Source organism: Heterocephalus glaber, unplaced genomic scaffold, assembly GCF_053883595.1.
Source record: "Heterocephalus glaber isolate CG9 unplaced genomic scaffold, H.glaber_assembly_v1.0 deba00001579, whole genome shotgun sequence".
Classification (NCBI taxonomy): domain Eukaryota; kingdom Metazoa; phylum Chordata; class Mammalia; order Rodentia; family Bathyergidae; genus Heterocephalus; species Heterocephalus glaber.
In genome coordinates, this window is record NW_028258360.1 from 6,690,967 (window position 1) to 6,709,377 (window position 18,411).

The window sequence follows — 18,411 nt, forward strand, 5'->3', positions numbered from 1 at the left end:
GCTCGCGATGAGATGGTGAATGAATGTCAACTTGGTGGATGGAGAAACGCCTGGTGTGCAGTGGAGGCAGCTCTGGGTGTGTCCGGGTGATTGACACAAACGCTGCCAGCTGAAGAGGGAAGCCCCTCCAGATGGAACGATGAGGGAAAGAGGGAGGAACTCATCATTCTGCTTCTCTGGAGCAGCTCCGGCCTTTGCCATTGCCTGGGACTTTCCTCTCCAATGCCTTCAGCTTTCCAACGGATGCACACCAGACTCTGCAGCGAGCTCCAGGCTCGACCTTTGGCTCGGTTCTCTGACTCTCCAATGCCAAGATGGCCTTTTTGTAGGCTTCCACTCCTGACCTCCCAGGCAGCCATTGTGAGCCTACTTAGTAAATCCTGTATCGATCGTCTGTATAAGGATAAGGATACTGTGAAATTGCTGGATGGCCTGGTTTGGCTGCTCTAAGAAGCTCCCCAATCCAACAGACATCAGTCCACACAAATCAATGCTTCACATTGCAGGACTTCACCCCAGCTCTGCAGGGTCACTGACCCTGCGGGATCCACACCCTCGTTCTTTATGCACCTCTGCTATGGCTCTCCAGGTCTAATCTCTGCTTATACCTTCCTTGTCACTGCAGTGTGACACAGGGCCTACAGCCTCCTAGAGGTGCCCTGACCTTCCCTAATGCCTCAGGCTTCATCGCTCTCCCTGGCTCTTTGATAAAACCAACACCCTTCCTTCCTGTCAGCACCTGTCTGTGTCCCTGGACCCCGGGCCAGGCCCTGTCAGCCTCCAAGCAGGATCCTCATTGGCAGCCTTGTCACAGCCCACCGCGTCCCTGAAGATTCATTTCCATCCATGTAAGACCACATATGTTGTTATTTTATGTATTGTTTTAGTCCATTTCCAATTACTTTCTCAAACAAATATTCAGAGAAAATACCGGTATAGTAAGTGATTAAAGCAAATAAAAAAGTAAGAATCAACTAATAAAGAGAATAGAAATAATTGTACCCAGAAAGGAGGAAGAAAAAAAAACTAAGGTTAGACTGTAGTCATTTCCAAAGTGCTTTTAACTAACCCGACTGCACAACTACTGCAAAACCACAAAAAAAGCATAGACTTACCATGAGGTATTACCATAAGTTATATGACTTAATTCTCCAAGAAAAAGATATTGATCCACTGGGAGAAAAATTCTGCTACTAAACACTAGGAAAAATGGTTAACAAGCAAATATTCTTTTTATTTAACAACAAGAACCACTCCTCTGAGTATTAAAGATAAATAAAACAGACCTTTCCTTCAAAGGGGAACCCTGATTAAGTAAAAAACGCATTCCTTTTGCAGCCTGAAGCTTGTCCAGCAGGGTACCTGCTGGCTGGGTCGGAGCGCTCCTCCCGGGGAATGAACACTGATCCTGACCCCCTCTGCTGTCTCTGACACGATCTAATTTCAGTGAAGGCTACCATAACCTGCTAACTATAATTACCACTTAGCACCTGAAAATTGATACTTGAAAGGCACTAAGGAAAGCTTTTCAAGGTTGCTCCACACAGCACTACTTTTCCTGACAGGCCCATTGTGCGAAACCGGCTCATCATTTCATTACTCCCGGACACCGAGGAGGGGGGAGTGCGGTTCCCACCTCCGGCAGCATGTCGGGGCCTGACAGCCCCTTCCAGGGGTGAAATTCCATGATCTACGCCTCTGACCTGCCCTTTGGTGCCGGCATCTCCCTCCGCAGGGGATGCTACCTTCAGCCCCCTTTTTGGGGGCCCTTTGAAAGCTGCTCTTTCAGAAGTCATACAGGAGTTGGAAGCCAAAAGAAATTCACTGAGAAATTCCTTTTAACTTTCCCCTAAATCATCTGAGTCGCCGACCCCCGCTCCTTGCTCAGTGGAGAGGCAGATGGCAGTCAGAGTAGTTTCTATGACCCAGGAAGAGATCAGAATTGGATCTTAGGTGAAAAAGCTAGGTTCTCAGGGGCCTCGGGCACGTGCCAGCCTCCTGGCTTGGGAATGAATGCCGGGCCTCCCTGATGGAAGTGACCATGGGGTTTGCAGGTCCCCAATTTGCTGATCTGGGCCTGCAGCGGTGTCTGATGGATTGTGGGGAGCAGCCGCTGGGTGCGCTCCGTGACGGGGCGCTTCTCAGTTACCACTTTGCTTGCTTGGCCCAGGGGCCACCATCTGCTCTTTCAGACTCGGCCAAAACATGCAAAAGAGACTGCGGTTAGCAGAGGCCAGGGCAAAAGCAACCTGGAAAGCAGAGTGGCGACGGGAGGGCTGGGAGCCAGGCTGGGGTCAGGGCCCCCAAACTCCACCCTGAGAACAGGGGGATGTGGCGAGGGCACCTGAGGAGAAGCTCACTCCTGACCTCTCCATAAAAGCTACCCATGTGGGGTCCCCAGCCCAGTATGGCTCTGAGTCTGTGTCGGAGGCCGTGGCCTTGACACTTCTGTAGTTTGAGATTCAAGGAGAGAAACAAGGAGTGACTGAAAAATACGGCGACCGCTTAAATTGCAAAAGTTTATTCTAGTGAAGCACACATTTCCATAAATCCCCCTTAGAAATCTTCCCTCTCGCTTCAAACACACTCATCCCCTCGTTCTCGGCACTTTCCGAAGCAGATCTGGAGTCCTCTTTCCTGAGCGTCTTAATGAAGCACGGTCGAAAATACAGCGAAGGCTGCTGCCGAAGGCCATCCAGTAGAAAGGCAGCTCCTGAAAAGGGGATGCAGTGTCCTCATCCGCCTTATTCACAGTGTGACTTCTGGTTCTTCAGCAAAGCCAAAATGACTCGAGAGGGAAACAGTTTGGATCCATTCAGGACATCAAGGCAGCCACAATACAGCAACTAAAGACACAGGGAAGAGGACACCAAAGCCGATGCAGAAAGTGGCCAGGACAATGGGCTAAGTGTGTTCCAGGTAAGGGGAGGATTTTGAGGGGATTCACAGCAATGCGTCTTTTGACTGTAATGAAGCTTTTTAAACACACACCGTGTTTTTAATCTCGCATCATATAACCTTCCAAGTTCTTGCTTCCTTAACCCTACATAGGTAGTATGTGAATTAAAGGAAGAGCAGGCAAAGAAGGAGGAGGAGGAAGGGGGAGAAGAAAGAGGAACATAAAAACAAAAGGAAGAAGAGGCGGGAAAAGAGGGGAAGAAGGAGAGAGAGGGAAAAAGAAAAAGAAGAAGGGGAGGGGGCATCACTACATAGCTCGAGCCCAGCCGCAGGCCTGGGTTCCGGAGCATGGTCTTGTGCCTGCTGCGAGGTGTGCTATGACAGAAGGGGACACTGAGGCTGGTGGGAGAAACAGAACTTAGCTCTGCTCACAGAGGGGGTGGGTGGCTGGGCAGAGAGGGCAGCAGCCATCTCTTAACAAAAGCCATGTGTTCGAGCCAGTTCTAATATTGCTACACCGTTGCATTCCCCATCCTGGTTTTCAGTTGGAGAAATAAGATATTTGACCCTAGTAAGTGCATGAGCAGCGGCACCCGCAGTAAGCACTGTACAGTCCCGTAAGATACACACAAGAACGAACATCATAAAATATCACCTGGTCTCCAGAAGAAAATGCAGATGTTTCCGCAACACATCACAATTTTGCCAAACCTTATTTTATTTATTTATTTTTTTGGTACCTGGGATCGAACTTGGGCCCTTGCGCTGGCCAGGCAGGCGGCAGAACCACTGAGCTAAATCCCCAGCCCCAATTTTGCCAAACCTTAAAACGACACTGCAGGCTTCATGCGGTGTGGCACCGGGGAGAGGGCACAGGCCGAGCCCACAAATCCCAAAGCCATTGCATCCATGGATATTAATCTCAAACACATCTTGTTTTTAGTGTTTGAGGAAGGAGAGACCTGTGGCTGTGTCACAAAGACTAGTATCTTGATACCAATGTTTCAGGATACTTGTTTTCCTTTGATAACTTCCAATATAGCTGGTGTCTTGGTGTCCTATTTATTTTATGTTACGGATTGTAAACCTTTTTCTTAGAAGGGATTCTTGGCTCCTTAGCAAAAACATGGGTTAAGAACTCCTCTTTAAGTGGCAAATTTCAGACATTTGTAGGGAAATGGATACACCTTGAAAACATAATGTTAAGTGACATAAATCAGACACACAAGCTTCACGACGGTATGGTTTCTTGATCGACTTATCCATAGAAGAAATAAAGAGCAAAAAATGAAAGACTGAGTAAGAGAGACAGGGAGATAGATGTTTTGCAAATAGGAAGGGGATTAGAGACAGAAGGTGAGAAGAGAGAAGGAGCTGTAAAAACATTTAAGCTCCATCAGGTACAGCTGCCATCTCCCCGCCAGGAATGTGATCATTGTATGTTGCAAACATGAACAAAAATCGATGATAAGAATGGTAATAATGCAAATGGGGAAAGTAGGAAAACGGGGTCTGGAGGAAGAGGGGTGGGGAAGGAGGGTCAGGGATGGAAAGGGTGAAGCTGTGCTACGTGCGTGCATCCACTTCCTCAGTGACTGGAAACCATGTCCTGGGAACAGGTACAAATAAAACAGGACTTAAAAGATGCAATATGTATATGTACCAATACCACACGAAAAGGTACTTTTTATGTATTGTAAACGTAGACTCATAAAACATAAGAAAAAAAGACAAAAAAAGAACTGCTCTCTAATGGACCCTGTGGTGGAAGCAATGCTGTGAAACAGCTTCCTGACAACTGTGTGCTGACTTGCATCTCAGGAAGGAGGGCTGGCATCGCAGACACAGACAGAAACAGCCCGGGACCAAGCTGCCCTCTGCAGAAACCCCGCTGCTCAAGCCCCGGGTCCTCACTTCCCAGGGCCTAAAGTGGCGGAAAGGGGTTCTAGAATCAAGTCCTCCCTGCAAAGGAGAATGTGAGGCATCTCCAAGATCCAAGATAGAGCTGCAGAGAACAAAGGATGCTTAGCTTCCCAAGGGCAGCTTGTTCAGGTCCTCAGGGCAGTGCCACTGTGGTTGCTGTGCTTTTACTATCCCATCTCGCCATCAGGAGGGCCCCAAGAGATTGTAAATGTTATACGTGAGGAAGCCAAGATTCACAATTTTGAAGTCACCACAGGGCAAGGCTTTAAGAAATCTAACGTGGTGGTGCACGCCTGTAATCCCTGCACTTGGAGAGGCTGAGGCAGCAGGACCACAAGCTCCAGTCCAGGCTTGGAAAACTTAGCAACTTAGTGGGAGCCTGCCTCAAAATGAAAAATAAGAGCAGGAAAAAGGACTGGGCGCCTAGCTCAAGGCAAGGGCCCTGAGCTCAGTCCCCAGTACTAAAAACAAGAAAGGAAGGCCAGGGATTTAGCCCAGTGGTTTCGCCGCCTGCTGCACAAGCGCAAGGACCCGAGTTCGATCCCCAGTACCAAAAAAAAAAAAAAAAAAGAAAAGAAAAGAAAGGGAAAGAGGAGGGAAGGGAAGGAAGAGAAGAGAAAAACATCACCACTGGATGCACGCGTGTGTTCGCGTCTGCCCACACCGCAGAACCACACGGCTCACCCACCAGTGTTCAGGCTGTGAATCTGGACCCACAGGAAGGCGGTGAGAGTTGTCAAATACATGTAATGATTCAGATTGCTTTTGGATAAAAGGGAAACAGAAGGTATACAATACAGCAGATTATATTGCCCAGGTAATGACAGATGTTGGATGCAGCTTTCCTTTTAGTCGTGGTGTCGTGTGCGTGTGTGTGCATGTGTGTGGGGTGTGTGTGTGTGTGTGTGTGTGTGTGTGTGTGAGTGCAGGGCCAGCGTAACTGGCTCACAGTCGAGAATGCTGCAGGCCGTGCCTCAGGCTGTTCGAGGTCCCCTGCGGGCTTTGAGGGTGGGGATCCTTACTCTTCTCTGAGCCCAAGTCCCCATCTCTTCCCTCTAGCAGCAGTGACAGCTGGCAGTCAGTTCCTCCAGGATGGGAGCAAGAGCAGCCTGTTAGCTCCATGGCCTGGTTAAACACAGAGCGGAGAAACGGGGCCCACATAGCACGATTCCCTGGCAGCAGTGCTCACCAAGGAGGGAGAGCAGGAGGTTGCTCCGGCCCTCTCTCTCCTCCTCCGACAGGCCTTCTGCCCTGTCCCTGCGGCTACAACCGGGACACCCTACCGCCTCCTCCAGGAAGTGAAATTCTCTTGAGGCTGACAGAGCCACTGTCACCCATGTAGCTTCATGCTCCTGGCTTAGCTGCTGGAAGCATTCCAGAGCACCGAATATTTGTTGAATTTGAGGGACTCTGCTTTGGATATATACACACTTAAAAATACAAATTCAATGTCGTTTACTCGATGTTTTGATGGATGCATAGAAATGGGTGTGATCTAAAAATATGGTGAATGTTTAAATTTTTTAAAAACTTACTACAATAAATGATGCATTGCCATGAATCCCCCTCAAACACTTTCCCTCATTTCAAAGACACTTATCCCATCATCATCCTTGCCATTTTCTGCAGCCGTTCTGGAGTCCTCTTTCCTGAGTGTCTTTAGTTGAGCTGTTGGAACTGCCTCGATGTCCTTAATCAACTCAAAGTACTTCCCTTTCATCGTCATTTTGACTTTGGGAAGAGCCGGAAGTCACATGGCGCTAGATCTGGTGAATAAGGTGGATGAGGACACAGCATCGTGTTTTTACAGGCCTGCCTTTCTGTTGGATGGCACTTAGTAGCAGCATTCATCATATTTTTTATCACATCTTCATCCTATTTTTGATGACATCTGATAAAGACACTCATGAAAGAGGACTTCCAGAACTGCTTCAGACTGTGGCAAGGACAATGGGATAAGTGTGTTCAAAAAACGGGGCAGATTTTGAAGAAGATTCATGGCAATGTGTCCTTTAATACTTTTTTTTTAACAAATAACTTGTTCTCATGCTTTATTTATTTATTTATTTATTTATTTTTGGTACCAGGGATCAAACTCAAGACCTTGCAGTTGCAAGGCAGGTGCTGGAACCACTGAGCTAAATCCCCAGTCCCTAATCCTTTTTAAAATTTAAACATTCATGCCATGTTTTGACCGCCCCTTGTATTTATGGGGTACCCTGTGATGTTTTCATACAGGTGTACATTGCATAATATTAACATGAAATATGACATGAATATTTTGAAACATAACTTGAAGAGAACCATACAAATCAAATTACTTGACAAGGACTTCAAAGAAATGTATAAGTAAGTAATGATTTAAATACGCTGTGGGATGTTATGTGGTTTTCAGAAAAGATCTGAATGTGCAGATGATGAAAGATCTCCAGATGTATTATTTACCAAAAAAAAAAAAAAAAATCACCGAGCATTGTGAATAATGTGATCTCTGGAGTAATTATTTGTTTAAAGTGTAATATTTTTCTGAAGAGATAGATGAGTCTCTGTTCATTTCTTTATTATGATGGTCACTTTGGACAAAGGAAAGAATGTCTTTCCAGATATAAGTACATCACTATTTATGCACAAAAACTTTAAAAACTACGAAGATCATTTTAATAGACTAGATGGCTGATTACCTTACGAAATACTAGTTAATGTGTTCAATGCTGAAAATGACCTTGTGCTCACATGGGAGGATTCCTCCTTCTGAGATGCTAAGATGTAAGAAGGAAGGCACGATCAAAAACACAGTGAACGCTACTGCCGAGTGCCATGCATGGGAAAGGGAGGCTGACAGAAACATGATGCTGTGTCCTCATCCACCTTATTCACCAGATCTGGCACCAGGTGACTTCTGGCTCTTCCTCAAAGTCAAAATGATTATGGGATGAGTGGTTTGAAACAAAGGGAAATGGGGCCGGAGATTTAGCTCAGTGGTTCTGGGCCCTGCTTCCTAAGCACAAGGACCGGAGTTCGATCCCCGGTACCAAAAAAAAAGAATTTGCAGTGAAATGAAGGGAAGTGTTTGAGGGGGACTCATGGTAATGTGTTTTTACTGTAAGAATTTTAAACATTTAAATGTTCTCCATATTTATTAATTACAACTCGTGCATATCCACACACACACATCTGTGCACACACAGTTACATGCACAGAAACACAAGTGTACGTGTAAGTGCAGGGTGCTGATGGCAGATGGAAGACATACTAGGGTTCATGGATCTGTCTTTCAACTCAGTTTCAAAGGAAAAGGCTAAGAAAAGTAAAACAAAGCAAAACCAAAGTAGCGCATACCCCGGAACGGAGCGGGTTCTTCTCATCTGCAGTCCTCCCGCCCGCAGTGATGGGGCCTGTGGAAACAGCCGTGCTCCGTGTCAGAACCCAGGGGTTCACTTCTGAGATCAGGGAAGCTCACCGCTCGCACTGGGGGTGCATCTCTGAAGCAAGAGCTCAGAGGGTTTCTGCTCCCACTGCAAGGAGCCAGGACAGACCCATCATAGTGCTTTGTCCCTGTTTGTGCCTGCTGGGCTTAAAATATTCTATGGCCACGTTTCCAACATTTTTCTGGAATCTGTACTGAATGATAGCATAAACAAAACCCTTGAAAGCAGTGCACATGGTGGAAAGCCACCTGATGAGAGTCTGCCCTCTCTCTCTCCAGCCCTGGTCTGACAGGGCGGCGGGGCAGGGCTGCGCCTGAGGTCATCACAGGAGGCCAGCTGGAGCCACCGTCTCCCAGGGGACAGCTGCTCCCCGAACTCCAACACTGCGAGCACAGGGCTGTGTGCGTCCCGCTCGCTCACTGAGTTCTACACAGCCCCCACCCCGCCTCAGGGCTGGAGGTTGAATCCAGGGCCTTCACACTGAGCTAGATCCCCAAACTTTTAACTTTTTATTTTGAAACAGGGTCTCACTAAATTGCCAAATTGCTGTGTTGGGCTTAACTGTTTAATCCTCCCCCCTCAGCCTCCCAGAGTGCCAGGGTGACAGGTGCACATGGCTAATCACCCGCGGCTGACCTAGTCTCTTCATGTTTCCCACATTTTTTTGGCAATTGTCTGCTGCCAAAACCCGTCTGTGTAGTGTGTGAGGGACCCTGAAGAACTAGCTGTCAGCTGTGCTTCCCACAGCGCAGCGCCAAACCCTCCCTCTCTGGAGAGGCCAACGGTGCGTCTGCCACATCCGGGAGATGCCCTCACAAACAAACCCATGTTTCTCTGTCGCACACGCCTCGAACTCCTGCCCTGAGTGCTCCTGGAAACGGTGTGCTCTCATCTTTCCCTGACACGTGGCCAGCAGCATGGAGGAGTAAACGAGTGGAAGCTAAAGTGTCATCGGCAGCATCCTTGCTTTTCTCTGAACTATCTAAGGAATGGGTAGGAGACCCTTGTCCCTTCCTGGCCCTGGGTCTAGGACAGAGCCAGCGCGGGGGCCTGGCTTCTGCAGGAGGAGCCTGCTTGCTCCTGCCAGGCTCCAGTCCTCAGGCTGCAGGGCTAAGCGCTCACGCTGGCGACTGCCCCAGACTCTCAGACTTCAGTCTTCGCCCTGCTGTGTTTGAGGTCGGTGCTAACTGCTGTTAGCAGGCATAAAGCTCTCTGCAATTCTTTCCTCAGAACTAGCTACAAGAAAACTACCAACTATAGCCAAGAAACAGCCTTTCAAATACACACACACACATTTTAATGTGGGCTGGAAACCAATTGGAAACTTTGATTTGCCCTTTACGGCCAGAGGCAGGCACTTAAGGCAAACTCCTAAGACGTCTGGAAGAACAGAGCACTTATACTAAATTTAGCACCCTAAGCAGCCACTGCTGGCCCAAGTGTGATGAAAGATTTAAAAGGAAAGCAATCCAGCCCCGACAGACGGATGAAAAGGCGACTCCTAATAGACAGATACACTTTTGAAAAGATGCTCAAGGAACATAAACATGGAGTGGTGAGCAGCCTTGCTACTTCCTTTCAAACAAGCATCTGAAATGGCAAACTGCAACTCATGAGAGTCACTGACTGGCTTCAATGTGCCGAGAGAGCAATCCCATCTTCGGAGTCGTAATCGCCAATACTTGGCCACCCCTGGCACACAAGGCCGAAAGGGTGCACATGGTGTCAGTGAACAAGCTGTGAGAGCTTCCAGGCTTGCCCTCGCAGACCCGAGACCCTCTGGATCGCTCGCTTCTGTGTCTTGTGCGGTCAGCCAGAGGCGCAGCTGAGGGTAGCCGAACCCAGTTTGGAGTCTGCCTCTCTGCTGTGCTGTCTTCTAACCTGCACGAGTTCTCTGTGGGGAAGCCAGAAAGGATGCTTGGGATTTGCTGTGTTTTATAAGCTTAACTTCAAGAGTAGATGCGTGGGAGGAAGCCTCAGGGAGTCTCCGGGAGGGTCCAGAGCGTGCATAGGAGAGGTGTTCAGTTGGCCCTGAGGGCCAGCTGTGGGGTCTCCCTGGGGCCACTGCAGGAAGCAGTGCTTCTGGACAGAGGTACAGATGTTCAGATTCGGTGGCCCGTGTGTCCCTCAGAGCACAGCAGTGTGCACTGCAGAGATCCAAGCTATACCCTACTACCTAGGTAAGACAAAGGAGCCTGGAGTCAGGGACATAGTTAAGGTCGGTCCTTCCTATCTCAGCATCTTGAATAAGATGCGAATTACAAAACTGATAAAGAATGAAGAGACCAAATACTACTGTGCCTAGGTGTTGTAGTCAGGGCTTGCAAGGGAATAGATTTAATACAGGACACATCATTTACAGGATTATTTTATAAGTCACCCAAAAAGTCAAAAGCAAGGAGTGCAAGAGATCTAACCACACACTAGAGACCCCAAGAATCCAGCTGAGGGCCTGGATCCCACAGCAATGTCCCCCACAAGTCCAGCTGAAGGCCTAGAGCCCACGGCACTGTCCTCCAGGAGTCCAGCCAGAGGCCTGGGGCCCGTGGCAGTGTCCCATGCAAGTCCACACGGAGCATCTGCACCCGGAAGGCCCAAGGCCAGGGGAGGAAACAGGAAAGTCTTTGCCTGAGGGGTGCAGGCTCTGTGCACCAGGCTGAGGGATCTGCACTGGAGCCAGGAAGTGACACTCAAGGGGAAGACCAGGGCTCCCCTGAGAACAGCAGCCGTCCCTGGGGACAGCGAGGACCCAAGCTCTTCTGACCATGAGAACAGCCAAGAGTTCGTATCAGGAAAACCAGCTATGGCAATTTTCTCCCGGAAAATTAACAGCCCACGATCTTCCCCCTCTGGTTCTCCTTTTATGCTGTTGGCGACACCCTGGGTCTTCCACGCCCAGAGCCACGCTGACTTGGTTCAGCTGGGTGCTCCACGTTGAGCATCAGTTAATCCACCACACCAGGGACCCCTTGGAAGATGGACCAACTGAGAGAATCTTCCTTTAGCACCCCTTTTCTCTCCCTGCATGGTGGCCCCTAGAGCCAGACATTATTTTCTTTCTTTTTTGTTCTTCCTTTAACGAGGCATTAATAGCACCACTGCCTAAAGGTTACAAACCTGAAGAGGAATTGTGTAGTTTAAAGATTCCAGTTCATCCTGTACAATTTCCTTTGATGACATTTATCTCTCCTACTGCTTGTGGACTTCTTTTAAGATAAAGCGTTCTTACGCCTCTAACAACAGCACACACAGACCTTCTAATCTCTTTATTAAGCATGAATGGCACCTCCTTGGAAAGTAATAAAAAATGTTTCTCAGTTGCAGTTTTCTGTGGCAGACTACAGAATCGGAGGTACGAATAATACAGGAAGGATAAAGATGTGTTCCAGACACCAGCAGAAAAAGAATTCAACACAAAGTCAGGCTCAAGTCTACGAGGAGGACAAAATGAACTTGGATGAAGAGAACCCCACAGCCACCTGCTGCTGCTTAGCCCACACCGAGTATGGAAGTAGAGAATGTGTCTGATGTGCCAGGGCCAGGCTGACAGGGGCCTGAACACGCTTTAAATAAAGAAAGAAGATTCTACTTCACAATCAGAGCTAAACAGCTCGAAGAGCAGGACTGGGCTCCCAGCTGATCAGCTGGTATCAGTCACTAGTTCTTAGGTCCCATGGGGTCTCCCTTCCAGGAAGGGGTGGAGGGCGGTCCAGCTCTCCACCTGGAAATAGTTCCAGAGAGGGTGAGCTGCCCGGCCATCACCCTGCTGGTCTCCAGAGCACTGGCCAAGGGACACCTGGACACAGGGGCTTTGTGATGGTTACCTTCGTACGGTGCAAATTCCTGCCAGCTGTGCTTCAAATCCTACAGACACCCAAAGGTGACCTTTGGTGTCTTAGATTCTGGCCCTCTCACCATGCAGGGCCCTGTCCAGCCCGGATGTAAGAGGCAGACACCCGCTGGCTCCCCATCCCGCCCGCTGGCCCCTCCCTTAACCGCACACCATGGTCCTGAGACTGCATCGGGGTTTCCACTGTCTCCCTCCGCCCATGCATTTCCACACCAGCAGGTTAATGAAGGGTGCATCTTAAAAAGATATAACTGACTTGGAGTGAAGAATGGTTCTTTAGAGACTTTGCCAGTTTACCAAAATAGGAAAGTCTTGAGCTGAATGCACCCTTAGCCTCTGGAGCACAGGTTGTTCACTAAAAAACTGATTCTTCTGCCTGGCTTACTTCATTCCCTTGGGAACAAACACTGTGGTTTAATACCCCGTCCTCTCAAGTCACTGATGGAAGATGGTCGACCTAGGTTCCCGCAGGGGTGGGAATGTGCCCTGTCATGGCAACACTGAAAATTCATCTGCAGGTGAGCGGATGGTGTAAACAGCACAAACAGAATCCCAAACCCTCTGCAATCCAAGCTGAACCAAAGCAGCAGACCATGCAGTGGAATTATGCCTATCATGCCTCTCCTTTTGAAAAAATTAATTATCAGTCCATGTTTGAAGTACATAATGACTACGCGGCTCGGAGTTGGCCCGTGTGCATAGCACGTTTTCATTATTTTTTCCACCCCCATCTTCCCCCTCCCTCCCTGGTCCTTCTATCTCTCAGTCCTCTTCTCACTTGCCAAGCTCTATCTCTGTTTTTAAACATTTTTATCCCCTTTTCCTCCCCTCCCTCTATCTCTTGTTCCTCTTCCTAATTGAAAAGGACCTCCCTACTTCCTCTTGTTTTTCATTTGGCTTCTTATTTATATTTTGGTTGTCTCATAGAAGAGAAGCCATGTCAGTATTTGAGCTTGTGAGTCTGATTTATTTCACCTAATATCATGGGCCCAAAGTGCATTCATTTTCCCACAAATGACTCAAGTTTATCCTTCATGGCAGAGTAGTACTCCAAGTCCATTTTCTTTATCCATTCATCTGTTGATGGATGCATTTCCAAGGTCCAGCTACTATGAATCGTGCGCCTAGAGACATGGGCTCACTGTGATTATGACGTCTTTGCCAGTGTACAATGGATCACTGTAATATGATGTCTTGAACTCTTTCAGGAAGATACCTGTTATGTCTCTTTTCAGCAAAGAGAGGTCTATGTGCTACCCAACTAAAGAAAAGGGTGATTGTCCTTTTTAACATATATTAGAAAAGTCAGTTTTACACTCTGGTCCTTATTTTATTTTTCCTTTGCGGATTCCTAGCTGCGCTGGACACCGCGACTGGCAGCAGGCAGAGAAGGGGCTCAAGGTGGGAGCGTCCACCGGTGCCTGAGGAACGGCTCTTGCAGGAAGGGAGCTGGCAGCGTGGGCACCGTCCGTCCTGGAGAGCTGGAGCCCCCGGCCCTGGGCAAAGGGCACTGTGCTAGGGCCTCAGCCTCCTGACACACAGGGCGCCACTCTGCTGCCCGGGCCAGAAGCCTGCGCCGTGGGCCGCCACCTCCGGGGCAGAAACTGGAACACTGGATGCAACTTCTCTCTTCGGCAAGCTCGGCTGCCTCCCCTGTGGCCTCCAGGGAGCTGAAAACGTCACTGTGCTCTTGGCAACTCACACGGCGACTCAATGACCAAGTGGAAGTGGAACACACAACATTTTGTTCTCTTCTTCTGCCCAGAGTAAACTACATCTTGCTACGTGGGACCGAGCAGCCAGCCGAGACTCCTGGGCTGTAAAATGTGCCGCTAAACTTGGCCTGCAGCCTGGGAGCAGTTGGGCTCTGTGGAATCGATGAAGCTGCCATTTACTGTCAACCAAAGCTGAAGGCCTGGAATTTCTTTTTGTTTTTTTTTTTAATGGAGCATATTTGTTCAACAAGCATTTCTTCAGTGTAAGAACTGAAACTTTAAAGAATTCTGGTTCCCAACCCGGCCTCTCATGATATTTCCTGAGGAGGCTGCATGGCCTTCTTCTACCTGCTGGGCTGGGTACCACTTGGTCCCTGGCTCAGGAGCCTCCCAGGTCCCCTATACTCCTGCTGGTGAGGGGCAGACGTTCTCACACACACGTCCCGGGACTGCAGGCCCATCCCGGGGATGGAGATTACACAGAGCCCAAGCCCACAGGAGGCCCCGAGAGGCCCATCTGCAGCCTTCCCTGGACGACAGAGTGGGTGCACTGGTGACCTCACGTCTGGCCAAATCCAGCATCAGCGATGTGTTTGCACTGAAATTACACTTTTACAAAGGACAGCTGGCTTTTCCCCTTCCTTCGGGTTTATTCTGAGCAGGAAAATGAAGCCACTGATAGCAAACTGCTTTGGTTAAGTGGAAATGAAGTCGATCCAGAATTAAGTGCCAGATGAGAACCTGTTTCCCGCTTTTCTCTTGAGGGGCTCCTCCCAATTACCGCACAGGTGAGACCCCCCAAACCTGCCCCTCTCAGGACAGCGAGGACTTGCGGGCTTTCCTCAGTGACATGCACGTCCTGGTGTGAGAAGGCCAGGGACTCACGAAGGGCCACGGCTCCCATCCCGGCTCACTGTGATTCTGGAGAAACAGAGTACTAGGGGGATGAAAATAAGAAAGGAAAAACAACAAAAACTGAAAAGAAAAAAAAGAGAGAAAGGAAAATACTTTGAAGGCGCTTTTTCCATAGGAAAAAAATATTTTATTTTTTTAAGAACAAATTCAGTTTGAAACAGACGAGGAGTGCGGCTTCACGGAGCTTGTGTTCTGGGGGCTGACTGCGATGTGGAACTAAAGCAGATCGAAACCTAGGACGGGCTATTTGAATAAAACGAAGGGAGAAAAAAATATTTATAACTCAAGCATAATACTGTGTTACTTACAAATTGAACAACGAAATTTTAAATAAATATCCATGGTACATAATTACGGCACAAATATGCAGCAATTTGGCAACCTTTTATACCTTATTTTCCTCTTACAGTGCAAAGGGGAAATGACACTGCCGTTAGACAAGCTGTAGCTAAATACATTGCAAAATTCAGATTTTATACAAAACATCTTGCTTAGACTTTATAAAAAACCAACATTGCTCTATGTACACAATCTGGATAAGAAAAGCCATTTCTGTCTTGTTTTCATGTGTATTTTTTTATTAAAAACTTGAATAAGGCTACTGTAACACCCCAAATCCAAGGACAGTAAATTCGGAACCTATTTACACCTTCTTCACTTAAACATGACGGTGCGATCCCGAAGCCGGGTGACCAGAATACAAGCAAGGCATTTACAGTAACTTTCCAAAGCGGAGCCAACTCCGAATAAGGGGACAGTTGGCGGATTGTCATTTTTTGCACCAGACACAAAACAGACTCACAGAACACTTCCTTTTCTTCAACTGGTGGTGGCTAACTCTTCATCGGTTCATCTGATTTTCCTTTTTCACAGTTTAGCACATAACTCAAAGGTGGCCAACCGGGGATACACACGCTTGATTTCATTAAAATCAGACATTTTCCCATGTTCCTCTCCTCGCCCCTCTCCCCACTCCTACAAGGAACTTCTGATGGCTTACAAGAAAATCTTGTATGAATGCACAGAAAGGAGAGGTTGGAGCGACGGAAAGAATTACATATGTACTGCAGCCGGTCGCCATGGCAACCCTCCACAGAACTATGATATAGATATATATAATATATACTGGAGATATATATTATACATATATGTACACAGGTACACCACACACCCACTCGCACATACACACACGCACTTTGGACCAACATTTTCAGGTTGAGGGCATGGGGAATAATCATTTCTGTGACAGCTCGTTCTTGCAGGTGCTCCCTGGAGGTCTGAGAACCTTCAAACGCTGTCGCTGCATTTTTTTTTTCTACTCCCAATTCAGAAAGCAAAGCGTTACCATAGTAACAGGACTCTGTTAAAGATGTCTGTTTTGCATAGCACATAAAAAGTAGGTTTCCTGTTGACTCTTCTGGTTTCTGGACAGGCGGGGACGGGGTAGGGGAAGGAGGAGGAGGGGTCACAGCTGCTATGACCTGGAGCCCCCTCTGGGTGACCTGCTGGATTTTAGAGAATGTTCCACCCATGAGGCAAGGAAAAACCCCACGGAGATGATGGGTGGGAGGACATCTTGTCCTTGTCAAACACGCTAAGTCACACTGGTTTCCTGGTGTTGGGGCTTTCATTTCCTAGTCTACAGTTCCATGGGATGCTTCGGAGGACTCTCATTTTCCTATTAGCTCTCATTATTGTTATTTTTGGAGTGGTATTTTTTTCCCCGGGAGCAGTCCAATTTTTAAAAAATTTTTTAAAGCACTGAGCCTCAGGATTGCTTAATTGCCACAAATAAATTTCACATCTTCTGGTGTGTACTGTGTGCAATCTTAAAATATATATTAGTAAAAATCTTTCATCTTATATCCCCTGCGTTCTATATACCTATTATAAATACGCCCTATCTTCCTCCTCCCCTTGACATCATCATTGACTTCCGTCTTAAGGACTCTGAGAGGTTTGCTGTGTGCTTCGCTTAGAGCCCACCCTCCCCGAAGCCGTGCGCGCTGGCCGTGGACAGCACCGTCGACCGGAGTGTGTAAGGCTCACGGGGAGGCCGGGCGGGTCTGGGGACAGGGGATCCCACCTGCCTTTGTGTGTCTGAGAATTCGTTACTGACAACCACAGCCAGCTGGACCTTTGGCTTGTCAACGTCTAGGTCAGGTTTGGCTCTCTGCGACTCTAAATGCGCTCCCTGTGTTTCCTAAAATGCGGTAAGTATAGCAGCTGGGTCTGCTTCCACCTCAGCCTAAGCAGACCGACTCCCTAAGCTCCAGAGCTGTGCGTCTTATTGCCAGTACCTCGATAGTCTCCCTGCCCTGCCCGCCTCTCCCTGCCGCCCGCGATGCCCCCCAGGCTCGCTGTCTCCCTGTGCCCGAAAGCCCGAGGGCCCTGACCATGCCCCTTTCCCTCCTCCCAAGCCGGGTCGCGGGCAGCCAGCCCTTCCCACCTGCTCCTCCTCTTCCTCGCTGACAGCCCAGCCGGCTGGGGATCCTCCGGCTTTCCGACAGGAAAAGGGACCCTGCTCATCCGGGGTGGGCCACCCGTGTTGTGTCCCATTCAGACGCAGGATGTGGGGTGAGGGGCTCAGCGGGGTGCAGCGGAGCCCGGGGCACGGGAGTGAGACAGTGAGGACTAAACACTAGCGAGCCATCTCGGGAAGCCTCACTTGGCCCGAGGTCCGAGTGACAAGTCCACATGCCCGGCGGGGAACCCCGAGCAGAAAAGCTGGGTGACGACGCCCGGCGCTGTCCGCAGGCCCTCGTGTCCCCTGGGCTCCAGCGAGGCGTGCGTGACCGCGGCTCGGGGCTTGGAGACGCGCGCTGCCATCCGCCCAAGTGGCACCTGCGGCCACAGTCTTCCAGCTCCCGGGGAGGTGTGCGCTCACGGAGGCCGAGATGCCACAGACGAGAAAGCTGTCCAGCTCCGGGCTCCTCCAGTGCGAGGCTCTGCCCGCTCCACGGCCGGGCTCAGTCAGGCCAGGCGGCCAGGCGATGACCAGGCGGCGGCCACCGGGTCTGGGAGGCGAAGGTACCAGGCCTCAGACCTTGTAGTAAATGTTGGCGGGGCTCTGCGGGGGCATCTCCTGGACTATGTACACCGGGTGCCCGTAGTCCCCGCTCACCTTCTCGTAGTGCGGGCAGAAGACGCTGTCCGCAGTCCTGAGCGGGATGATAATGTCACTGGGCTCCGAGCCGTTGTTGCTGCCGCCACGCTTGGGCGTGGCCAGGGTGCTCAGAGACAGCGTGGTCGTGTGCTGGGGCGAGTGCTTGCGGTGCCGTCGGCGGTACTTGAGCAGCAGGACCACGAGCGTGATGATGATGACGATGAAGATGATGCATCCTGACGCTATCCCTGCAAATAAGGCCACTTCGGAACCGAGGAGGTTGTTCCCCGAATGTCCGGCGCTGTTGCCGTCTGTGCTCGAACCTGGGGACACGGGAGAGGCAGACAGGGTCACCGCCGTCCCCAGGGCCAGCCAGCGCCATGGGGACGCTCAACCATGCCCAGAGGGATGAAATAAGCCCAGGGCGCGACTCATCCTCCAGATGGAGTGCCGGGGACCAAGGCTCCACGTGCCGAAGGGAGAGTCCCCCATGTGTGCCCGGAGCTCCTCTCCTCCCCGACCTGGCTGACCTCGGGCTCCAGTGGCCCCGTCCCCAGTGTTTGCTGGCGGCTGGCT

The 18,411-nt window shown here is 49.5% G+C and overlaps 1 protein-coding gene across 1 annotated transcript in view; it reads right to left on the reverse strand.

The window, feature by feature from the left end:
* Positions 1 to 11,500: 11,500 nt before the first annotated feature.
* Efnb2 (ephrin B2) overlaps positions 11,501 to 18,411 on the reverse strand; it is a 44,172-nt gene continuing 37,261 nt past the window's right edge. The window contains exon 5 of the mRNA XM_004858565.3: positions 11,501 to 18,158. Coding sequence (XP_004858622.1) covers positions 17,770 to 18,158 — 389 coding nt within the window. The 3' untranslated portion in view covers positions 11,501 to 17,769. The remainder of the gene's footprint in view (positions 18,159 to 18,411) is intronic.